The following is a 26,889-nucleotide window of genomic DNA, read 5'->3' on the forward strand; positions in this document are numbered from 1 at the left end:
GCAAAAGATGGAGGATTAGTCTTTATAAACATTGAAAGTGGTGTGTTCAAGTATTAGTGCTGTATCCTCAACTCCCCAGATTTGTTTTTTGACAAATAGGTCTGGAGGATATATCAAAATGTGTTTAAAATACTGAAGGAAGCACAGAAAACAAAATGAGAATTGTAAACAGTAGCAAGTCGACATGATAAGGGCCAGGTATAGCATTTTAGGAAGAACCACAAGAACAGAAGCATAAATGGAAAGCCACTGTAACTTCTGGAGGAGTAAGAACATCTAGTCATACTACTAGAATGTTTTAAAAAGAGTTTAAAGAGGTCAAAGTATCCCAACTAGCAAAAGTAAAAAAGCATGGAAACCAGACAAAAAGATGATAACCATCCATAGCTGAGTGGCTCATTTCTACATAAGAACTTAGACGTTGAGACACTTCATGCCTTCCTGTAAGAAATATTGCAAGGCAGTTCAAATTAAATAAAGCTTGAAGAGCAGAGGTGAATGCTGAATGTTAATATTCCTACCCATGTGGTTTCAGTACCCATTGTAGCTGAACAGTACAAATATGGGGCACATTTCTCTCAAAAGATGATCTGGAGAGCTGAAGCTAGTCACTTCAGCCCTTGGAAACACACTTCACTGATCTGTTGAAAACTGGATGTAGCTTAGAATAAAGTCATACAACTAGGGAGCTAAAAGTGATCACACCAAGCTTGCAAACTGGGTTATAGTGTTTGCATGTTTCTCAGTCATTTAATGTAGGTATAGATAGGAAGTCTAACACTATTGTGTGTCAATGCAGAATAAGCCCATTTTAAAACATAAAAATAATTTGGAATATCAAAATTTACCAAAGATATAAAGTTACATGCAAAGAGAGTTGAATTAATAAAGCACACAGTTTTGTGGCATGAATTATATTAATGAATTCCACCTTTTTCACACGCTGGATATTTGCGGATCCACCACAAATCCAACTTTCATGCATGGTAATTAAGTTTAAGCATGCAATTAAAAACTCACGCATAAACTGCAAGCAGCTTGGTTAATCTCAAGCAGGAACCTCTTTCTGCTCTACTTACAAGAATTGAGTTCATTGCTGGAACTAGCGTATATACCAAGCCTGTGAGGCGTGCTGCATATGTATACTCTTTTAAATCATCCCTCAATAACCTGATATATAGGTATGTCAGGTTGCAATGAAGAGGGTCAGCATAAATGTAGGGACTAACAAGAAGAAAACAAAAAGATAAATGTGGCAATAATCTCCATGTTCGCAGACTGATATTCAACAACGACACTACAACAGGTCAAGCAAAATGATTGAAGAGTATGTATATGCAGCCCCATGGCTAAACAATGTTCTACTTAATGGAAGAGTAATTATCAATAGTGGGGAGGTAAGGTTGCAGTGAGGTAACAAAAAAGGTACACACAAAAGTAAAAATTTAAGGATGATAAGTATAGAGCTTTGCTGTTTCACTGAATTTGGGTACTTACATACATTCCATAGATTGTATTTTGTAGGTCATAGTTCAAGCCAGCAAGCTCTGCTGCATATGCATACTCATTGAGGGAATCTTTCAGCAGTTCAAGATACAAGTAGGCCATATTACAATGTAATGGATCCACATAAGCAAATGGGCTGAAAGAGAATATGCCAAATATTAAAATCTGTTTCTAAAAATTTAACTATTACAAGTCAAATTTACTATGACCTGAAAATATAGCTATGTAAATGATGAGTGAAACATTTGATTCTTCCTCCATCCCATTAAATAGCTAAATCTTTGTATAAGTATTATGCAAATCCTGAACCATATTACATAAATTAACTGAAAACATTTTCAATGCATGAATTCTTCCAACTCACAAATGTTGGAAATAGCATAACTTAAAAGAACTGATGTTCCAATCTTCATCATTTCAATAACCTTGGATTTTAAATTGCAACATCTTATTTTGTGCAATAAACTTAAAGTAGGAGATAATTGGTTTATGGAATGCCAGTGTTGTCCTGAGAAAATTTACAGGACCAGTGAAAATATGCTTCACTAAGAAATCACTCTATAGTTTTAAAGCTTTCTCTAATGCCTGTGCAGTTCCACCCGAATGATGCAACTTCTTTGCTGGGAATGGTTGGTTGTGGTTGACCTGCTTGTCATTTATTTTTCTCTCCCTTTCTGGTCAGCCATGAAAATTTATTTTAACTACATGGGCTCAAGTATTAGCTCCAAGTTGGACAGCAATAGAGGACAGGTTTAATTGTTTTAGAATGCACATCATCAATTATCTGCGACCTCAATGAAGTAAGCAGTTCAATGAATCACGGGTAGGCACAATAAAGTTGATTAGCTAACAGCTGGTAAGAAAAAAATACAAATGGTACTCCTCCCTGTGATATGTACAGTTCAACGCATTGTCTCCTTTTGCACGTACAGTGGATCCAAAATGTGATAACTGCTAAAGTACTTAAAAACCAACGTGTCAATGTCAAATGTGACCATCACTTGAGAGCAAATTAAAAATAAAACCTGCTCTTTGATATAGATGAAAAATAGAGCTGCTTAAACTCTGTAATAAAAAGTAACAGGAAGCACACCAATGGCACAGGCAATTAACTGAATAAATGTGAAACGCATGTCAAAACATTTCATATAATCTATTAATTTGTTCATATGATAGAATTTTATATAATTGTGACTGCCACATTTATTCAAGTATCCTCTCAATGTTTGCAAAAATGTCAAAACTAAAACGTGCAAATTAAACTCTATTCTGAAGGCAAAAAAAATTGCACATCTCAATTCCTTTTTCTTTTACTAAAGATCTTTAAACCTCCACATCAACATATTGTGCTTTGATCGTCTTTTCCTGTCACTTCTTTTAGGACTTCTTAAAACAATGGTATGAACTCAAAAGCATTGGAATTTTTTCTCTTCTCAGTTCATTAGGCTTCATCAGTGAACTATACTTCAGCAGCATTTCACTGTCTGAAAATCACTTTGGATGTTTTGAACTTGCGAAGGACACAAAACAAATGCAATTCAGCAATTTACTTTTGACCATCATTAGATGTACAGTAGGACCACAACTACCATCCTACTTGAATCAAATGTTGAAATTAACAAGTTCCAACATACGTTGACATTTGAGGTTGAGACCCTACATCAGTCCAGATGAAGGGTCTCAACCCACAATGTCGAATGCCCATTTCCCTCCACAAATGCTGCCTGACCCACTGAGTTCCTCGCAGTTTGCCTTCTTTTTTTTGAGTCCTGTTTCAGTTAATGCAACTGTGTCATATTCCAAGTGGCCACTAATACTTGCATTTTACCATACTATGTTTACATACATTGATTTCAAATCCAATTTTTAATTCCTCAGCATCTTTTAATCTTCTATCTGGTACCACTTGTTCTATTTTGTTCTATTTAAACATCCTCAACCTCTAGGAACAATGGTCCCGGTCCTGCAGAAGTACAACCTATTCATCCAGAACTGATTCCAATGCAGATGGCCACTTCCTGGAACCTATGATACAGGAATCTCTGACTCCATAATGCTCCACAGTGAATCCACATGCCCTCAAACTCAGAAATCCTGGCTTAAGTTCAGTCATTTTCTACATTCTTGGTCCCCAAGACATGTGGAGCATCCTGATGTTCCTACATGACATGGGAATTATAGCCAATAAGTCTTAACTACCCAGCTGCCATGTGAGAAACTTTCTATTTCTTTTCTGTTCCTTTCTTAGGTATGCCTGTTATCAATTTGCTATCCTGAATGAACATTTTTTTTTACAAAACCATGGTATAGTAACTGAATTCTTGCCAATGGACTTGGTATAGGAACTGAAACTGTACAAACTTACGCACCCATCATTTTGAATTGCTGCACATCTGTGATTTAGAGTTCTGTATATTTTGAGGCAATCATTTACTTTTCTTTTGTATTCTCTGCAAAAGACTATAATTTTCACTCAATGGAGGATACATATTTTAAAAACTCATCTTCCACATAGCATACACACTCTTGAGACTGTGCTGGATATTACACATACTCTGAAATTTATGCACTTGAGTCACAAAGCTCTTGGCTCAAATATGCTGAATGACAAACCATACTGGCATTCAATGGCAAATACCTATAAATGATAAGTGTTGCATTAATGTACAATATCATTTCTCAGCAACTGACTGATTGATTTATAATTTCAACATAGTTTCCTTACTGATATTTAAAAATTACACTGAATTATTACTTCTGCTGTTAGAATTTATCACCATTTGAAGAACATACCTAAAAAACTCGAAGTTTAAACATGCTTTTGGCAGAAAGAACTTGTCGTCCTGTTTGAACCACACTTTGCTCACGGCAGTATCCTGCGATAAAAAGATTATCAAATCAGAAAATATGACACTGCAACTTCATTATTTAAAAAATAAGCATTCTAACATCTGGTTTAAAGCCTCACCTGGCATAGTATCTAACAAAAATATAATGAAAGCTAAAATGTCAAGTGAACAGATGACCAAATAAGCTGTAGACATTAGTCAGCCACTCGATTAGAGTTTGTTTTCTTTTGAAATTAATATTAAACCTCTTCCAAGTATCATTTGGGCCACAGCTAAAATATTTTGCCAAATTTTGGGTGTATTTAATGAAAATGCAAAATGCTGCAGGTACTGGAAATCTAAAAACAGAAAATGCTGGAGACAGTCAGCAAGCAGGCAGGCAGCATCTGTGGAAACAGGAACAGAATATTGAAACATTTGGTTTTTATTTTGGGTATATTTACTTCAGGAAGTGCAACATAACTGAAGAAATGGAGAAGAGATTCACACATCCTAATCAGGAATGAGAGGACTCAAGTGCAACCAGAGATTTGGTGTAAATACAGGCATTTTTAAAAATTAGACAAAGGAGATCAAAAGAGAGATTGAGTGCTTGAAATTTTGAGGGTGTTTGATGAGGTAAATGTGGCAAATAATTCCAGTGATTCTAACAAAAAATTTCAAAATGACCATATGAAATAAAACGGAGAACTTCAAAGATATTTTTATTACACATTGGCTTGTTGGTACACTAGTATCTTGCTTAGCACTCAGGATGCATATTCAGAAACAACAATGGTAAAGAAATCAACACAAAATGGGATCATTATAACATTATATGAAGATGTGTTATTGAGTGTGCTGTGCCAGGAACCTGATGCGAATCCCTACCCTCTACTTGTACACCCATACCAATGAATTGCCCACAACTGCTGGTGTTGGGCAGTTGGGGCAAGCAGTACAGTCACTGAACACTGAGGTGTGGGCTCAGCAAGATGCTGTAACCTGTCCAGATATGTGAATGCAGACCATGCTAGGGTTATAGCAGTGGCTGCTCGCTGTGCTGTGAGGCCACCTGGATCCTAGACTATCTCACCACCTCCTGTAGGATATGATGGAAGCTGTTCTCTTCCCCCTCTCTTTGTTTGGCTGCTCAGCTCTCCACAGCACTCGGATTTCTCTATAGTAACAAGCTTACTGACCAGTGACCATTATTTGTTCCAGGATCCTCGTACAGAACACACAAGCCCAGGGAACGCCTTTTTAAATTACAGGCAGATACTTACCCATGAGTGCTCTGACAGTAGGACCAAGAGCTCTATAACATACCAGAACTCAGTGGGGTAGTAGTAACTGGGGTGCTAGTGTACATAAGAAACCATTCAGGAATTAACCCATACAAAATTTAAAACAGATTTAACCCTTGGCATCTTTACCAGCATTTCATGAGCTTTGTTAGATTTAAGGAACCTCAATAGAGTTCATCAGTCATTTACTGTAGTGCTTGAGCAGACAAATGACCATCCCTTTTTTCAATGTAAACAACTGCAACTAAGAGAGATTACCTTTCTTCACATAACAGTTTATCAATAAGTGGCTTATACCATGGGAATAGTGTAAAATAATAATTATTCCAAAATATTATTGATTTTATTTCAATTTAAATCTTTTTAAACATAGAGGGTACCAAACACCAATTTCTTTCATGTCATTAGTTTTACATTTTACAACATTTTAAAACTCCTTTCTTAAGGGCAATAAAATTTGATTAGGCATAATCCTAGCAATGTGGATTATAAACATTGGCATGGAGTTGGCTTAAACTTTTAGCTCAGTTGATACTTTTCATCAAAAGTATGATGATATTCAAATGATGCAATGGAAGAAGCCTTGCATTAAGATATAATAAAAATGTAAATGTATCATATTATAACAACAAAAATTATATTGGATAAACCTGCTGCAGTTCCTTGAGAATGTCACTAGTAGAATAAATAAGAGGGACCCAGTGGTTGTCATGTATTTTGGTTTCTGAAAGGCCTTTGATAAGGTCTCACACAGAGGTCAGCAAGACTACAGCATATGAAATTGGAATAATACACTGAGATGGATGGAGAACCGGTTATTGCACAGAAACGAGTGGGAATGACTGGCTCTTTCTTGGGTTGGCACGCATTGACTAATGGATGCCACAGGGATCACTGAGGACCTAGTAATCTATGTCAGTAATTTGGGACCAAATATCCCATTTCCAAGTTTGTTGATGATACTACACTACATGGGAATTGAGAGTACAGAGATGAATGTATAAAGACTTCAAGGGGATATGGATGAGATATGTGAATGTGCGAAAACATGGCAAGTGGAATCTAATATAGAAAAGTAAGAGGCCATTCACTTTGGTGCACATAACTGAGGAGTCCAACATAAATTATTTTTTAAACAATGAGAAATAGGGGAGTGTTGATGCTGAAAGGACTAAGGTTACTTGAACACAAGTCATTGAAAACCAACATGCAGGTAAAACAAGTGATTAGGAAGGCAAATGGTATATTAGTCTAATCAAAAAAAGATTTGAACATAGGAGAATGGAAGTCCTACTGCAATTATATAGGGCCTTGAAACCAAATCTGGATTACTGTGTACAGATTTGATCTCCTTATCCAAGGAACGATGTACTTGTCATGGAGGGAATCCAGCAGATTCACTAGGCTGGTTTCAGGAACTGTGAGGATTTGCTGTATGAGGAGAGATGGAGCAGACTAGGCCCTTGTTCTGAGTTCAGAAGTGGAGATCTCATTGAAACTTAAAATTCTTACAGGGCTTGGCAGGTAGAATGCAAGGAGATTCTTCCTCTAGCTGAGGAGTTTAGAACCAGCAAGTACAGTCACTGTCTCAGAAGGGGTAGACTGTTTAGGACCAAGATGAGGAGAAATTTCTTCAAAGGGTAGAGTCTTTGGAATTCTCTACTCTGCAGAGCTGTAGCAGTCACTGAGCTCTTTAAAATACAGATCAATAGATATCTGGAAATTAAAGGAATCAAGACATATGGCACTGGGGTACAAAACACATCCTTGATGAATGGTAAAGTAGGCTCAAAGTGCAGGACAGCCTACTACTGCTCCTATTTCTAAAGTCTTACATAACTGACTATAAACTGACAACTATCCATAGTCTATGCAATGAAGAACAAATACAAATCACGAATATATCCATGTGATACGTTGCCACACACTAGATCTCTTTTTTAAAATTATACCAATTCAGCCAAATTAATTATATTTATTAATTTATCCTTGGTGTCATGTATACTGATTGAGCAATTCATGCAGCTATGGTGGGTTTATGTGTTTGTTGCCATGACATCATCAGAAGAAGCAAGACACAAGGCTTTGGGTGTATTATTTGAGTATTGCAGATACTTTCTCAATAATCCTGTTGTAGCAATTGGTATTAATGCAGTGCAGGAAATTCAAAGTACCTTGCAAACATGGTCACAAACTCAAAAGCAAAATATTGCAGATGCATAGTTATAAAACTGTTCTGGATTTGGGGCCATGGCAATAAATGATGCATTTATTCACATCAACATTAATTTAATAAAAAACCTTCTAACTCCCCACCTCCCCCCCAAAAAATTTAAATTCCCAACATGAGTCCATTAAATCTGATTAAATTTTATTATCAATTTTTTTTTATTGACCATTATTGACCTAACCACATTTTTCCAACAAAAGGCTAAGCAAATCTAAACTATAACATTCATCAACTGTTTCAGCAAACTTTGGAAAGATGGTTTTTAAAATAACACTGACTATATTTATGGAAATAAAAAATGCATTATCACATCAACGTCATATTTTTTCAACTCTAATAACCCATTCATGTTTCTAGGGATTGAGTAGTTTACCTTAATCAGAGATGGAAATGCTGCAGCATCATTTTCCAAAGGGAAAATCTCAAAATTCGTAGGAATGAACTCATTTTTAACAGGCAATTTGAACTTCCCATTTAAGTCTGCATTCAGCCATTTCTGTAAGAATAAATAGAAATCCTGTTACTGCCTTGAACATGGATTAGGATTTAACTGTTTTCTGTAGTGAAGGAATCTTTCTTCTATAAAATATCAGTTAAAACATATTAAAAATTTTCTACAGATTTTATAATAGATATAATCCAATGGCTCCTCTCACCATTCCTGAATTCACAGCTAAACTGTACAATAAGTCAAGAAAATAACTAAATAACCGTGGTGGTGATCTGGAAACCTTACCTTTGGTGGCCAAAATGTAGGGGCATCAAAACAGAGATGATATTTAATCTACCACTGACTTTTTAATAACCACAAAATAAGATATTAGGTAGACTCAGATGGTCCCGGGAAAACAAATATAAAACTACCTGAAATTGGGAACATAAAACAAAAGGACATGATAAACCATCTCAAACCTGTTTTATGATGCAGTTAGAGCATGGCTCATCTGTGACCTTTTTCCACATATGTGCCATTGCTCTTCTTATACCTTTGGGTATCACACACCTAACCAATTTCAGATTTAGATTTAGACCATATTTGGTGACAACACTATAATCAGCTAGAGTGGAGAAAATGGCATAACTCCTATCTATCGAGCTCAATATGCACAATTCTGCACAGACAGATTATGTAGCTATCTTTCATTCACTATTTTTCTGCAGTTATTATCCTGCTTCTACTGGGAGAGGGTGCTGTAGTTTGTTCTCTCTGCTTTATAAAAAGGCTGTTTAATGAGTAAATAGGCTTTGTCTTCTGTGCAATAGACTCGTCGCTAGTCATACACACCATCCTCCTCCAATTCATTGGCTGACAGTGCAGGTCATAAGTATGATAAAATTAACAAATGTTGCCATTTTCAGAAGAGTTCCAAACATTCAGCTTCTTTTGCATGTTAATGTTTTTCCTACATCTAAAAAGCCTGGCTCTTTTAGACTGTCTCACAGGTCCTAATCTATCCAATTAGCAAAAATAGTTTCTCTCCATCTACCTTAATTGGTTCCCTTTAACATCTTGAAAACATCAATCAAACCACATCTAAATATGTGGGAATAAAAAAAGTTGTGGAATTTCTCCTTGTAAGTTAGCCCGTAATAACTTTTTGGTAAATCTATTATACTCCCCCAAATTTAGTGCATCCTTCCTTAGATATGGTGCCTAAATCTGCTCACACTAGTTGAAGTGTTATATAAGCACAGCTACATGGTATAACCTCTATCCCCCTAAATTCTAGACCTTTAAGTGTAAAGATGAGCATTCATCTTTTTTTATTACGTGCATTTTTGAAAATGTAATAGTCTACCTACATGGACTTCCAAATCTGTCAAGCTCCTTTGCTTCTAGCTTTTCACAATTTGGAAAGTAAGCCAGTCTAATCTTTTTTGGATCCAATGTAGATGGCCTCACACATAAATGCAAAACTTTTTGTCACAGTTCTTCCCATATAGTTAATCTATTGATAAATTTGTAATTTAATGCATCTACTTTGCCTACCGTGTCACCTGCATGTCACATACAAATTGTTATACCAACATTTAAGTCTTTCATAACTTTGGCGAATGGTAGCCAAACCAACACTGGAACGTCACAATACCAATGATGCTAACTGGAGTACTTGCACATTATTTCTACTCTGTTGCTGCAACCCAGTGATTTTCTAATCAGGTCAATAATTTGTTTTAGTTTGATGAGTTTCAAATTTAGCTAACGACTTCACAAGAAAAATTATATAACATTTTCTGGAAATCCATGCAAGAACACATAAATATTCCCCTATCCACAACTTTGTTCACTTCTTCAACAACAAGAATCTAAGGGGTTATGACACTGTTTTCTCTAATGGAAGAATCTAGAACCTAGAATCAAGAGGTCACTGTTCAAAAATAAGGAGTGACCCCTTAAAGTCTGAGATGCAGCCAAAATTTTTCTCCCAAAGTGTTTAGTTTTTGGAACTCTCTTCCTCAAACGGTGGTGCAAGTAGAGTATTTGAATGTTTTTAAACACAGAAGCAAATAGATAATAAGAGGTTGAAGGGTAACCATTGGTACATGGGAATGTGGAGTTCAGGCAACAATATAATCTGCCATGATCTTATTAAAACGGTGGAACAGGCTTGATGCTGACTTATCTTTTACAATTTATGATTGTTCCCTCTGATCAGTTCAAATTTTTCAAATGTTAACCCACTTTATCCTTAATTACACACTTGAGCAATTACCTCACAACAGATGTTTGGCACTACCAGTTCCTATTTTTCTGGTTTGTTTCTCTCACTTTTAACTAAACAAGAGACATGCAAACTTTCTCATCTGAAGGACTGGTTATTGAATCAAGGGAACTTATAAATTTATACTCTATTATCTCCCAAATCCTTTGGAACCCTAGGATGCAAATCATCTAGTATAGAGGATTTGTCACTCTCTAGTACCATTATTTTCATCACTGTTATTTTGCCAACACCAGATTTAGTGATCTCTGATAAACTAACCCTGCTGTGAATATCGAAGCAAAATTGTTATTCAGTATTTCCACAATTTCCTTAGTTTTATAGTATCACATCATCACTTTCAAGAGGCATCATTCCTGAAAATTCTACGTATCAAAACAAAATAGTAAAGATTCTCAGTGTGGAAAGTGATTTCTTTTACATTCCCTATTCATGTCTTAGTTTTTGTTTCACCTTTCAACCTTCTTTGTACATTTTCCCTGACCGATTTCAATTCTATGACTGCATTTTTGGCAAGTAAAGCTCTTGCCTCCTGCCTATACCACCATTGGCCTTCTGACAGTTTAAACATTTTAACCATAGATTTGTCCAGTCTACCACAGATGATCTTTGTCACACCCCATGGAAGTCACCCCTTACTTAAATACAAAATCTTTGTATCTGCATTATGATTTCCATTTTTGAATGCTATAATACATTTGATCACACTGTAATGAGTATTAATTTAATTAATTAATTTGTGCACTCTTATGTCGTAACTAAATCTGATTCAATGAACATTGTTAAATCTTATATGGCTTGCTCTGCCTTGCTGATCTTAAAATAATATGTTGCAGAAAATGATCCAGGAATGCAGGGGAATTTCAGTAGTTCTTATACGAGCTAGTCTGTTTGTCCCATTCTAAATCAAAGTTAAAAATTACCACTGAAACTACTGCCTCCGCAATGTTACCATCCAATGTCGACATTTATATGTTCTTCCAGCAGGGGGCCATGTACAATTCCCACTACATTATTTTTTTCTCTAGGCAATCTGGAACTTCAATATCAGGTAGACAAAGAAGATAAATTGTCACAAAGGAGAATGAAAGAGCACCTAACTGCCTTGCTTCCTTGACATCTGAAAAGATGCAGTAGGTTCTTCTTTGCTGAAATGGCAAGAGCCGGATTTTGAAGTTGAAAAAGTAAATTCCATAAAGTCTCTCTATCTCCCAAGATCTGAAGCTAAGGCTTTGTTTAATTGTGATTTGGCCCCAGAAGCAGAAAACCAAGATGATTACAGCCAGGTGTACTTTTACAAGAACTCCTGTTGCAGAACAATCTTGAATTCTTGCCCATTTCAGAATATCATATCATGTACTGGATTTCACATCTCGTGTTTGTATGGGCAAGCATAAAATGTGAACAGGCAAGCATCATTATTATTGATTTCTTCATCATATATCATTTATTTTTCTAGTTTCATCCTGCATATAGATTTCATTCTCAATTTTTTTTAAGTGAGACTCCAGTGAACTAACAATTTCTAACATTTATGAAGCGCAATGCTTGGTGAAGATTAGGGTACTATTGGGAATATACATAATGGAAACTCCAGTGTCATTTTGGCAGAAGAAATAAAAAAAGATAGGACCATACCATGCTACCACTCACTCATTTACCAAACTGCTCCTCTCAGAACTCAACAGTTCCCACAACATCATAACATTGCATAAAGTTAAAGCAATGCAAAACTCACATCACAAGTGCTATAAATTATGGGCTCTATAATTGTTCTTGATAGGATAGAACCTAAAAAAGTAACTGTCTGCAAATTACAAGACAAAAGAAACCGCAGATGCTGGAATCTAGAACAAAAACAGAACAATGGAAGAACTCAGCAGGTCAAGCAACAGCTGTGGAGGCAAAAGGTGCAAGTCAATGACTCCGGTTGAGACCCTGCATCAGGACTGAAATTATTGAACACATGATTTGCAATTATCATTAAACACTTCTTCAAGATGACAAAAAGTTTAAATTAAAACATTTGTCTTTTCTTCCAAGAACTGTACATTTTGGAAGTTGACCGAATGTACCATTATCCAATAGCAAATGATAGACTGGCAATAAAGGCAGCACTTTAATAACAGTAAATTTATACAATCTGAAAGAGCACACAAAGTCCGTCCTTCATTTGTGCTTCAGACACTTACAAACTGCTCACAAATGGAAAAAACATTCAACATACTATGATTTTCCACCTATGTGATCTCATTTATTGTACCCAATTTTCTTGTGCAAAAAAAATGGATAATGTAAAATAAATAGCACAAATCAGTGCATGTCAAATAATAACTTCTTATAAAGGAATCAGAGTTCAATTAAAACAGTTTATGTTAACTCAGTTTTAGGAGACATTTTGCCCACCTGGATGACATCAGCGCCAATAGCTTCTTGCTTGTACTGTGTGCCATACCATTTTTCAGTTCTGTCTGTTTGTCCTTCAAATGATTTAGAAACTACAGCTACCCTGCAAGACAAAAGCACAAAGGAAATGAAGGGATTTGTGAATGGCAACATTGATTGTGGATATTATATACCATGACATTTGAGGATACTAATCAATGTCTATGATATAAAACCACTCATGCACTGAGCAATCTTGAAGCATTAGATACTGTAATTTGATTAAACCATTTCTATGTGTGTCTACTGGCAGCAATCCGTGCTTTTACTTCCTTCTGTACAAGGTAATAACGTGTCAGGGAAGGAAATTTCTACAATCTCAAAATGCAGCATTGGATATGGCAAACAAGTGGCTTATTTTATATACAGAGTTTTGCTTTATACTTAAGTGATAGTCAACTATCAAACAGACATGGCTGGGGTGAGCATACAAAGGAACACAAGGAGGTAAATAAAATAATTAAATCTTACTGCATTTTCACTGCTTCTGCAGTTTTCAGTAGAGTTTTCTCGTAATCCTGAGTCCACTTCAGTACACTGTCCACCATAAAGGATCGGTGATGTGTACTGAAGTGGACTCAGGACTATCAGTCTGAGCAACTGAAGTTCTTCAATCAATTAGTTTGAAGATTCCTCATGAGCACACAGAACCAAAATTGTATAAAAATGGAAACAAAATTTAAACAATATACCAGACCAAAATAAAGGCTGCAATAAACAGAAGGGATGAGGGTTTGAGATAGACGATAATATAAAAAATTAAGGGTAAAAACTATATTTTAGTTTTAAATTTCCAACATTAATTTTCTTTGAATGACTGAGACCTGATGGCTGCAAAACAATTTTTAAGTGCTAAAAGGGATTCTCAATAGCAATTATTACTTAGCTGGTTTTAATGGGAAACAAGTGAAAATATAAGGCCAGTTCACACATTTCAAACATTTCAATGTTGAGTCCAACAGTGTAGACTACAACAGCAATTGATTTCTTCAATTAAGGGTGCTGTGATGCCAGTTGCTGCTAAATTTATCCTGTACTAACAGTGACACCAAATGGACTCATCTTTATTATTGCAACAAAGTCTGAACCAAGGCAGTCAGATCGATTAGGAGTACATATCCCCATGTAATATGCATGCACGTCTGTGAAGAGTTGTGCTGTTAATCATGTTGGTGAGAGCACCTGTGCAATATTAATTTAATACTAGAGTTGCAATGCTAGAGCTCAGAAGTTCATTTAATGGTACATTTCTTGCTGAGAAGCAAGAAAGACCCCAATCAGGGCTGATTGAAGGGATCAAAAAACAAACTGCTGGAAGAACTCAGCAGGTCGAGCAGCATCTGTAGTGGCGAAAGGAATTTTTGACATTTCGGGTCGAGACCCTGCATCAGGATGGAGCGGAGAAAGAAGATAGCTAGTATAAAGTGGTGATGTGGTGGGGGGAGGCGGGGGGGGGGGGGGGGGGGGGGGGGGGGAAGGGGGTGAGACATTCTGGGGCTATATGTAACTTCAGATGCATTGTAATATGATTGATTCTTAATTACCATCCAAAATGACCAAACAAATCTTAGTGTATTGAACAATAAATGTTGGAAGACATGTTCGGCACAGCTTTGTGGGCCGAAGGGCCTGAATTGTGCTGCAGTTTTTCTATGTTCTATGTCCATTTGCAATGATTGCACGACCCCTTTGGAGACTTGTTTCCTCTAATAATTTAACAGAAGGAACATACAGTATCTTCCACCTTCGAATGTTGCTTTTTGGTTGCCGTATTATTATTGAATATTGGATTTTTAAATTAGCTACCATTTAATAGCAAAGGCTCTGTTCAATTACACATGCATTTTATAAAACCCCTTAAACATTTCTAAAGTAAATGTAGGTGAATAATTTTAAAACATGGATATTGAGGGGAACAAAGATTTGACTATCAATAAGAATAACTGCAGTTACAGATATTCTTAACCCAGATTACTTAAAGAAGTTCCATTCTTTTTGCAGGATAATACTGTTTATAAAAAAGTACTAATTCCTCTGCATAAGTTGTGATTCCTTCTATTCACAAATGCCAGTACCAAACTGATCCAAGATATTTTCATAAAATGGCATATCTAAGAAGTTAAAAGCTGGGGGGAAATTAAGCTGCGCCAAATTCCATGTTATGGCATTTTAACAATTTAAAAATTCATCTAACCATATTCACTTTTACTAAAAAATCAAGTCAACTGACAAAGAAATTGGCAGAATTAAAAAATTTAAATATTCCTTACCAAAATTCTATTTGAGTCAATTGCTAAAATGTATGCAGGATAAAAAGAAAAATGCCAGAAGCTATTATTTTTAGCTATTAACACATGTTAAACCTGTGCCTTTATTTAAATTATTTCTGTAGATTCTGTCTTGCACGTTAGCACTTAAGATAGGACCATCACTTTTAAGTTCACAGATGAGATGTAGACGTTCTATCAGGTCTAACATTTGATTATCATTTACAATTGCTCTTAAGAAGTTGCTGGTGAATGTGACCTTGAACCAGTGTAGTACTCATGATGAAGACATCCCACATAACAGTGAGTGCCAGCTTTTTTGCCATAGCAGATAAGAAACTGGCAATTTCCATGTCAGAATGCTGTGCAAATTGAAGGGGAACTAGCAGATGCTGATGATCACTCTTGGTTTAGATGATGAAGACTGCAGATTTGTGACACGCTGAAGAAGTCTTAGAGGAAGAGAGAGGGCATGAATGTTGTTCACGGCATGAATGCTTCTTCATGAATGACATAGAGCTTCTTCATTGCTATTGGAGCTATAGTTAAGTCAGAAGTATTCCAAAAGTATACTTCTGACTTGTACCTTGTTGATACGGGAAAGGCTTTACAGATGTCAGGAGGCAAATCCCTTGTTGCAAAACAAAAACAGCTTCTGACCTACCTTTTGTATTCACAGTATTTATATGTGCTGGCCTAGTTAAGTTTTTGATCTACAGTATTAGCCAAATGTTGAACTGGTTGAGAAAAAAACTGTGGATACTTGGCATCTTATACTGCCTGTAGGAGGAAGTGGTAGAAATAGTATTAGTGCCTTCAAAAGGGAATTGGACAATTACCCAAGACAGAGTAATTTGCAGGACCAGGGAGAAAAAGCAGAGGAATGGGACTGAAAGATTGCCCTAAGAGGAGCCAGGACAGACTCAAGGGATCACTCCTCCTGTACCTGTAACAATTCTATGAAGGTCACAATAAACAACTTTATTTTTGTATTGTTTTTGAAGAATTTATATCAATCCTTTACTTTTCACAAATCCAACAGCAGCTTATTTGATGTGTTCAAATATTTGCCCCTCCACAGTCAGTTTCAAAATGTTCTATTAAGGACAGATAGCACAGACAATTTGGTCCAAATAGTCCATACCTGCCTTTCTGTTCTGCTCAAATCTCCTTTGGGCTTTCTTTATCAAAACTCAGCATAAATCTCCGTTCCATTCTCCATTATGTACTTGTCCAGCACCCCCTTAACTGCATCTATAATCATCACACTGATCACTCCTAGAAACGAGTTCTACACCTTCACTACCCTTTGTGTAAAGTTTCCTCTGAATTTCCTTTTGGATTTTTGGAGATTGTCTTTTATATATTCTTGGAAATATTTTTCTTCCTCAGCTTGGTATTGGTATTGGTTTATTACTGTCACTTGTACCGAGGTACAGTGAAAAACTTGTCTTGCATAGCGATCATACAGGTCAATTCGTTACACAGTGCAGTTACATTGGGTTAGTACAGAACGCATTGAGGTAGTACAGATAAAAACAGTAATAGTAGAGTAAAGTGTCACAGCTACAGAGAAAGTGCAGTGCAATAAGGTGCAAGGTCACAACAAGGTAGATCGTGAGGTCATAGTCCATCTCATTGTATAAGGGAACCGTTCTATAGTCTTATCACAGTGGGGTAGAAGCTGTCCTTAAGTCTGGTGGTACGTGCCCTCAGGCTCCTGTATCTTCTACCTGATGGAAGAGGAGAGAAGAGAGAATGTCCTGTCTTTGATTATGCTGGCTGCTTCACCAAGACAGCGAGAAGTAAAGACAGAGTCCAAGGAGGGGAGGCTGGTGTCCGTGATGCGCTGGGCTATGTCCACAACTCTCTGCAGTTTCTTGTGGCCCTGGCCAGAACAGTTGCCGTACCAAGCCGTGATGCATCCAGATAGGATGCTTTCTATGGTGCATTGATAAAAGTTGGTGAGTGTCATAGGGGACAAACCGAATTTCTTTAGCCTCCTGAGGAAGTAGAGGCACTGGTGAGCTTTCTTGGCTGTGGCATCTACATGATTTGATCAGGACAGGCTGTTGGTGATGTTCACTCCCAGGAACTTGAAGCTCTCAACCTCAGCATCATTGATGTCGACAGGTGCATGTACACCGCCCCCTTTCCTGAAGTCAATGACCAGCTCTTTTTTTTTTGTTGACATTGAGGGAAAGGTTGTTGTCATGACACCTTTGCACTAAGTTTTCTATCTCCTTCCTGTACTCTGACTCATCACTGTTTGAGATATGGCCTACAACGGCGGCATCATCCGCAAACTTGCCGACGGAGTTAGAGCAGAATCTGGCCACACCGTCATGAGTGTATAGGGAGTAGAGGGCTTAGGATGCAGCCTTGTGGGGCACCAATGTTGAGAGTAATCGTGCCGGAGGTATTGCTGCCTATCCTCACTGATTGCGGTCTGTTGGTTAGAATGTCAAGGATCTAGTTACAGAGGGAGGTGTTGAGTCCTAGGTCTTGGAGTTTGGTGACAAGTTTGCTTGGGATTATTGTATTAAAGGCAGAGCTGTAGTCTAGCAAAACCCTTAATTTTAAGGACCGACTTGGTCACCACACAGCATCCTTCTCTTGAGTAAAGGCATCTTGTTCATCCCTTCTCATTATTTGTATTTTTATTATCTTCTCCACATCATCTGCTGTCTCTCTCTATCCTTTTTATATAATGCTAACCAGAACATTTTTTTTTTGTATTTATTCATTTTTCAGGATCTGGACAGAGCTGGCAAGGTCATTAATTATTGCCCAGGTCCAATTGCCCTTGAAGTTCTTGGTTAGCCACCATCTTGAATTACTGCAGTCATTCTGGTGGATGTACTCTCACAGTGCAATTGGGTAGGGAGTTCCAGGATTTGGATCCAGTGACAATGAAGCACCGGTGATACATTTCCATGTCAGGATGGTATGCACTTTCGGGGCAAACTTCAGATGGTGACGTTGTGCCTGCTGCCATTTGAGATACTTAGTGGTAGAGATCATGGGTTTCAGAGGTGCTGCTAGAGTAGCCTAGGTGAATAATTGCTGTGCATTTTGTAAATGGCACATACTGGAGCCATTATGTGCCAGAGTTGGAGGGAATGAGTATCTAGGGTGATTGATGGGGTACCAGTTAAGCAGGTTACTTTGTCCTGGATGGCATGAAGCATCTTGAGCACTGCACTGCAGTTATGGAGTATATTTCCTCATACTCCTGACATGTGTCTTGTAGGTGGTAGAAATGCTTTGGGTCACTTGGAGGTGCATCACTCACCACAGGAAACCCAGCTTCTGACTCTTGCAGCCATGGTATTTATGCAGTATTTCCAGTGTGGTCTAACTAAGGTGCAATACCCATTAAATATTTCCTTACCTGGGATCTATATGATGTTTTCTGAATAGTTGGCTAACAAGAACTTACTATGCAAAATAATATTAAAATTCTATTGGGAAGTGCAAGCATAATGCATAGCTTGCAGCAGTCATCTGACACTAACCTCAAAATCTAGACTAATAAAATATGAATTGTAACTGTTAATAAATGAATTGAAAACTAACAAGACATCTTTAACTTCTGTCCAGATCAATACAAATAACCATGACTGGATGATTTACTATAATAAAGAAGTAACTTTACATTTCAGTATGAAAAAATTTGTAAGTCAGCCACTAATAACACAAAAATAACTTACCGCACAGTCTCTGGTGTCAATTTTTCCAGCACCATCTCGATTAGGTCTGCCCTGAACTCCTCCAATAGATATTCAGCTGCTAAAACTTCTTCAATGGGATAGTACTGGGAAAGAATAGGAAAAAAGTAATGAACAATGGAAATGATCATGGATTACATACACTATGTTCCAAGCCAGTCAAATGCACTTTACACAGCACCAAGGAGACAAAATTACAATGTGACCTCTAAAAATTCCAGATTATCATCCAGTTTAATGTGTGCAGGGGACTTCGTGCTGCTTGTACATCTTATCAAAAAGATGTTGAAAAGAATTATTCAACATTATGAAGGGCAGCATTAGTATTGTGATGCATCAGCTTTAATAGAAAATTTTTTGATGGATCAAATAAAGCTGCATGTGGTACCTGAAGAATAGGCAGTTTAATTAACATTCATGTTTAGCACTCAGTTTTCAATTGTGAGCACATTAATAGGAATTGAATGAGAAAACAAAAGTTCTCCTCTTAATTTTTCCATTTTTTCAGTGTCTTCTCTTAATCCTGCTTGAACATGGGAGTGGCTATGTTAGCATAAGAATATTTGTCTCCCTCCCCCCAGCCATGTCTATTCCTCTATTCAATAAGATCATGGCTGATCTTATATCTCGGTGCCACTTTTCCTCCATTAATAAAATAAAGGGATATTGGGTTAGTGTCTAAAAATCTATCAATCTACTCTGCACTCTTTGGTTGAGAATTCCAAAGATTCACTATCCTCTGAGAGTGTCGACATTTCTTCTCATCTCCTGAATGGCCTATCCCTTATTTTGAGACAAAACTAGTTTCAGAAACTCCAGCCAGGGAAAACACCATTCCAGCATCTGCAATGTCAAGTCCCTAAAGAATTTTTTCATGTTATGTAGCAATGGACAGGCCCTGCACACCATGACCCATGACTACACTTACTGTGTGCAGTGCTTAGCTTCTGTTCTTTGGCTGCTCCTGGCAAAAATCAAAGTGAAAAACTTTGCACATGAGAATCCATTCAGCCACATCACAAAACTTGCCTCTTACCACAAGATTTGTGCTTTAAAGGGAACAGATGCAACTTCAGTTTTACTTTCTCAGTTCCTCTTCTCTTTGTATTTATTGCTCCTCCTTAATTGCCTTTGACAGCGTGGTGAGAAGCTGTATTCTTGAACAGCAGCAGTCCAGTTAGTGAAGGTACTCACACCTTGGTTGAAGAGTACCAGAATTTATATCCAGTGATAATGAGGAATGACAAAAATTTCCAAGTCAGAATGGTATGCCACTTGGAGGAAAACTGTTGGTAGGGACATTCTCAAACCTGCCCTACTGGGTGATGGAGGATGCATTTTTGGAAAATTATGTCAAAGAAACCCAAGCAAATTGCTACAGTGCACTTAGTAGCCATTACAAGCAAAGCAAGTCAGGCACAATGAATTGCATTCAACTGATCCAATGAAAGTGCTCTTCTGAATTCCCAAAATAGGCTATTCTGGATACAACTCATATGCTGGACACAACAAATGTCCATCTGGACAAAGGTGTATGAGGACTAGACAACCTACTTTCCTACTAATCATTTGAGTTTTTGAGATTATGACCACAACAATTTAGTTTCTGTTAAGTAAAATTAACAGTTTTATTCAACTTGCAATTCAAGGCAAAACTACACCAGACAGTGCTAAATTATTACCTTGAAAGTAAAATACTTTTTAAGTAAAATACTTAACCCTAATTACCAACTCCTTCTAAAAATACTTGCCTCAAAAGGTTTCCACTGAATTTATTTCTACACTAGGACTCGAATTTATTTCAATCTGTACTGCAAATCAATACTCAGGAAAATTTGTTTTGCACTTTGCAACTAGCTTTTCTTTTCCTCACTCTCGCCAATCTTTTATAACACATTTCCTTCACACTTGCTTTTTTATCTCATTTGCCTGCATGCAAGTTTTACATAACAATAAAGGGAATACTGTTAAAATAGAGTACATGACAAAAATATATTTACATACATGTAATGATCCAGCCAGTTTTGAAGTGTATCCTCGTGGTCGTTCTTTATCTTTGAACCTAAATGCCATAGCATTTAAATCCTGAATTTGAAAGAATGAAAAGCTTTTAATAGTCTCGTACTAAAGAAATTAAGTTATTCATGGGTTCCTATTACTCCAATTTCTGTAAAGAATTTCAAGGATTCTTAGCTCTGAATTCCTGCAAGCACTGAAAGGAGACACAGAACAATAGAAAATGCCACTTCAATTAGCTGGATTTGAGCATCCCAAGTAATAAAAATTCAGGCACATGTTCCAATGGCCAAGTTGAATAATATGTCTAATCACCTATAAAAACCTAAACAAGTCTGTGTTAAGCCATCTGATCTTGGGTGGGATAACAGAAGGGTCCTGTGGCTAGCATCAGGATAGAGAAGAAACAAAATCTTACATGTTTTGCATTACTGCTGCCACTGAACAATGCCATCTAGAAATAAATGAACTGACATCAGGCTTAATGTCAAATACCAATGTAGAATAGCCCACCAATACTCACTGCCTAAACTCATGGAAGTGAATTAACAGGGCACTCTGCAACTTTAGAACCATGTTCCAGCAAAAGACAGGACCTTCAGGAATTGTGGGGAACATTGCAAACCAAATTAAATCAATGCAAACTTGCCTTCATAAATGTAGCTTCATTCCACTTCATTTTTATTATATACACTTCTTTACCATTTAATCCCAATCTTGCTAGAAGTCTGGTGAACACTTTGCTTTGCCATCCAGTAATGTGCAATTTATTTCCCTCCTCTCATAACTATGAAGTGATATATACATACATAACACACATATGTCTAAAATTCTTGTTTCTTGAATAAATATACACCAAATTCTTTTCACACCTGGTTAATTCAAGGTTCTGAACCAACCTTAAAGTCTGAGCAACAGATGTACCTGCAGTACTATAAAAGCATATCCCTAGATCTATAGAGGCCTCTGAACTTGGCTTAAGCTGTTAACAAATCTTCTAAACAAACTAAGTAACTTAATGACAATACAAAGAATGCAAAGACAATTCATATGTATAATGTGAATCTACAGCTTTTCCTTCAAGTTACTTTCTGCGAAAATCTACAGATCAATTATTAGTCTAATTTCCAAAAGACTGCAAGGATCAAAGTCATATTTCACTCATACCTTACATTCCTGGAAAACCCATTCCTGAGGCCCCTCAGTACGCAGCTTGGCAATATATTGGAACATGTGTAGAATAATATCTTCAACATGCACTGTGTAAAAAAAAAGGGATGGGGAAAGAAAAATGTACACGTCATTTGCAACAGACGAATTAAGAAACCAAAGACTTCACTTTTATTTCCTAGTATACATGGATTGCATTCTTTCCTCGTAAGTTAGTAAACAGGGGCGGCACGGTAACATAGCGGTTAGTGCGACGCTATTACAGCACCAGCGATCGGGGTTCGATTCCCGTCGCTGTCTGTAAGGAGTTTGTACGTTCTCCCGTGTCTGCGTGGATTTCCTCTGGGTGCTCTGGCTTCCTCCCACATTGCAAAGACGTACAGGTAGGTTAATTTGGGTTTAAAAGGGGCAGCGCGGACTCGTTGGGCTGGAAGGGCCTGTTACTACGCTGTAAATAAAATCTAAAAAAAAGATCTTCCAGCTTGGAAGTTCAATGCTTCAATTCAATCATGATTCTACTTTTAGTAAGTTAGCCCTTTGCTTGCCGTACAATACTGTCCTGGCATTGCAAGCCCAACAAACACTGCCTATTTACACTGTAAACCAATAAATTAGCAGAAGTCTACCATGTTGAAAAGTTATTAAGTACAACTTGGGCATTGGTACGATGAAAAAATTGCAGATGCTGGAAATCTGAAGTAAAAGCAGAAAATGCAGAAACGTTCATCAGGTCCAGCAACTGATGAAGGCTTTTCCATCTGAAAGATTAACCCTTTTTCTTTCCATAAATGCTTTCTGACTTCAGGCATTTCCAGCATTTTGTTTTTATTTCAGACATCTCCTTTGCCAGTAATGATATCATCTGCACTTCAAGGTGTTTTTGTCTTGTAACATGCTTTGTTTTCCTGCAATATTTAAAAAGTCTGGAATATCTGTGTGCTAAAACTTTGACATGTATTAATCAATTATAATAAATTTTGCCCAGCTCAATACAAATTTATAGAGCACAAGATCTATGTCTTTGCAAGAAATTTTTACTATACTTACCTAGTCCTTCTTCAGTAAGATCTACGTTAATGATGAAAAACATAAAACCTTTCGCTCCTTCTTTTTGTCCACCAACAAGAGTATTCACCCAACCTAATAGCAAATATGGAAAGTGTTTGGTTATGCATTTTGATTTTGAAAAGCTAACAATTTCTAAAATGTTTTGAAAATATGGTTATTATTTATTGAGTCATTATAATAAAACAATACTAGATATTTGAAGGACTGAAAGATTAGTATTTGGCTTCAATATTTGGAAACTAATAACAAGATTGTGCAATGGAACTACCACAATCCATGCTTCATTAAATACATGATAATGTTACAGCACAGAGTACTGATACTCTACTCTCAAGTGTCAAGCTATGGTTCACAGCCACGGCACAGCACTTGTATTATAAAATATTACACAAGAGAATATATTCAAAGATGCTAACATGTCACATTACAGTGAAATGGGGCTTGTGCACAAATCCAGTCACATGGCTAGATCTTGATCTCACCAAAGCTTTTAAAAAAAGAGGATAAGGAGCCAGGCCTCCATACTCAGTGCAGCAACAAATAACCAGGTAAGAATAATATTCAGTACCAAGAATTGCCATGTGCCTTTTTGGTTTTGGGGTGCTGGAAGTGAGAAGTGAGCACTGATAAAAGGAACCAGATGGAAACAAACGTTAAAATACGAGAGACATGGAGATCATCATAATTTGCATATTCCTTCCACTACCTAAATAGGCAAGCATTCTCAACATATGCAAAATGCCACCTTGAGGCCATGTGTCTTTTTGCCAAAGGGAACGATGGGAAAAGATAAGGAAAAAGGAGAAATAAGTATTGGACACAATGTTATCACCCTCACAAGGGACTGAACGTTAATCAAAGGAGCCAGTGAAGTTGACAAAGAACGTCACTTACAAAGATAAACCTAAAATATGAAAGCTAAAAAGTAAAATATCCCAGCCATCACCTTTAGACTTGAGTTCCGACAGAAGACTCCCTGGACCTTCATGGCCAATCAAGTGTCCTAGGTAATGGCCTGGATTTGACTTGTAATATTTCTGTAGATCTGGTATCGGAAAAGTGACATAAAGATTTCGGATATCCTTAATAGGCACCACCTTATAGATTTGCTGTAAAACAAATCATGTGGTTTTATTACAGCAATCTTATAAATTCAAACATAATTTTATACATATATTTATACACTTTGCTAACAATGTTCAGTTTTTCCAAAAGGCTTTGAATCTATACGATTTCTGCAAAAACAGTGAAAAACCAAGTCAAGAGTGCATACACAATTTTCCTAAATCAATTGTATTCCAGTAACTTTAGCAATCTTTTGATCTAACATACTAGCAAGAAAATTTCTGGTAAATGCAAGGTTATGCAACAGCTGACCAAAACATCAAAACATTTTGAGTAGCCTTTTTGCAACATACTCCTGTTCTGCACATGAACACAATCTCAGCATGATGACAACAAAATACAGTACAATTATTTATATTTGCTATTCTGCTTTATGATGTTAGACCATTACAGCATCTCCACATATTTCTCTTGCCTTGAAATTATGAAATGAATTGGAAAAATTAAGAAACAAAAGTGGAAAGGGGTTTGTATGAGTTTCACCTTGCAGAGTCGGGAGTTGGAGCAAGATTTGGAGTGGGTGCTTTGAAAAGAGGTGAGTCTGTATGCATGTGCTGTGAGTTTCACCTTGCAAGAATCTAAGAGGCACATTTGCAAATTGTTATGAGTTGATTGGCTCATTAACAGCAGTGAATAAAAGGAAGGTAGGTATTAACAGAGCAGCCATTATGTGAGTGGACCAGTGTTAGAGTGGAGACCTGAGGCTTTGGCGAGAGGTGGCAGAGGCCAAGGTAAGTCTCTGTTAAGTTTCTTTCTCTGATTTCTCATTTAGTGCCAGGCTGGTGTAGTTAGAATGGCTCTAGGGTCAGTGGTGTGTTTGTCTTGTGAGATGTGGGAGTTCTTGGTGACCTCCAATCTCCCTGATAGCTACATCTGCTTGAGCTGCATCCAACTGCAGCTCCTTAGACTGTGTTAGGGAACTGGAGATGTAGCTGGATGACCTTTAGCTCCTACAGGAGAATGAGTTCCTAGATGAGAGCTACAGGGAGGCAGTGACTTCTAAGCTCCAGGAGGCAGGTTATTGGGTGACTATCAGGAGAAGGAAGCAGAATAGGCAGGTTGTGCAGAGTGCACCCCCCCCCCCCCCGTGGCCATTCCCCTCAATAACATTTTAGATACTGTTGGGGGGACAACCTACCAGAAGAAAGCAGCAGTGACCAGATCTCTGGCACTGAGCCTGGTTGTGTGGTGCAGAAGGGGAAGAAGAGAGTGGTAGTGATAGGGGATTTGATAAGGGGGCAGACAGGAGAATCTGTGGATGTGAAAGAGACTCCCAGATGGTATGTTGCTTTCTGGGTGCCAGGGTCAGGGATGTCTCAGATCGTGTCCACAGCATCCTGAAGGGGAAGTGAAAAGCAAGAGGTCGTGGTATATATTCCTACCAATGATGTAGGTAGGAAAAAGGAGGAGGTCCTGAAAAGTGAATATTGGGAACTGGGTAGGAAGCTGAAAAGCAGGACCTCAAGGGTGGTAATCTCTGGATTGCTGTGTGTGCCAGTGAGGGTAAGAATAGGATGATTTGGCAGATGAATGCATAGCTGAGCAGTTGGTGCAGGGGGCAAGGTTTCAGATTTGTTGATTATTGGGATCTCTTCTGGGGAAGGTATGACCTGTACAAAGGGGATGGGTTACACCTGAACTGGAGGGGGACCAATATTCTTGAGGCAGATTTGCTAGAGCTATTAGGGAGGGTTTAAACTAGTTTGGCAGGAGGATGGGAGCCTGAGTGATAGGTCAGAGGTTGGTGCATTTAGTGTACTAGTAGATGCAACATATAGAAAGACTAAGGATAGACAGTTGGAAGGGCAAAATTGCAGTCAGTTGGATGTGCTGAAGTGTCTACTTTAATATAAGAAGTATCAGGAACAAGGGTGATGAACTTAAGAGCGTGGTTAAGTACATGGAATTATGATGCTATGGCCATTAGAGACTTGACTGTCAACAAGGCAGGAACACCTGCTGGATATTCTGGGGTTTAGATGTTTCAAAAGGGACAGGGATGGAGATAAGAGGTGGAGGAGTGGCTTTGTTGATCAGGGACAGTATCACAGCTGTAGAAAGGGAGGATGTCCTGGAGGGATTGTCTACTAACCCAGTGTGGGTGGAAGTCAGGAACAGGAAGGCAGTGATTACTCTATTGGGAGTACTCTACAGATCCATCCACCCTGCCCCCCCCACCCCCAATAGCAACAGACACTGAGGAACAGATTTGAGAGGTGTGAAAAATAACAAGGTCATGGGTGATTTCAACTTCCCTAATATGGATTAACACCTCCTTAGTGTAAAGGGTACAGAAGGGGCAGAGTCCACATACTGTGTCCAGAATGGATTCCTGACACAGTATGTGGACAGGCTAACTGGAGGAGAAGCCATACTGGACTTGGTGCTAGGCAATGAGCCTGATCAGGTTTCAGATCTCAGTGGGAGAGAATTTGAGACAGTGACCATAACTCCTTGACCTTTACCACAGCCT

At 37.6% G+C, this 26,889-nt stretch overlaps 1 protein-coding gene across 2 annotated transcripts in view; it reads right to left on the reverse strand.

The window, feature by feature from the left end:
- ide (insulin-degrading enzyme) overlaps nt 1-26,889 on the reverse strand; it is a 96,103-nt gene that overhangs the window by 36,945 nt on the left and 32,269 nt on the right. For both annotated transcript variants that reach the window (XM_052026896.1, XM_052026895.1), the window contains exons 7-15: nt 24,238-24,400; nt 23,271-23,363; nt 22,221-22,312; nt 21,042-21,122; nt 19,020-19,123; nt 13,001-13,103; nt 8,245-8,367; nt 4,300-4,382; nt 1,498-1,642 (exon numbers count right to left, since the gene is read on the reverse strand). In XM_052026896.1, the coding sequence (XP_051882856.1) occupies nt 1,498-1,642; nt 4,300-4,382; nt 8,245-8,367; nt 13,001-13,103; nt 19,020-19,123; nt 21,042-21,122; nt 22,221-22,312; nt 23,271-23,363; nt 24,238-24,400 (987 nt within the window). The remainder of the gene's footprint in view (nt 1-1,497; nt 1,643-4,299; nt 4,383-8,244; nt 8,368-13,000; nt 13,104-19,019; nt 19,124-21,041; nt 21,123-22,220; nt 22,313-23,270; nt 23,364-24,237; nt 24,401-26,889) is intronic.

Source organism: Pristis pectinata, chromosome 12, assembly GCF_009764475.1.
Source record: "Pristis pectinata isolate sPriPec2 chromosome 12, sPriPec2.1.pri, whole genome shotgun sequence".
NCBI lineage: Eukaryota > Metazoa > Chordata > Chondrichthyes > Rhinopristiformes > Pristidae > Pristis > Pristis pectinata.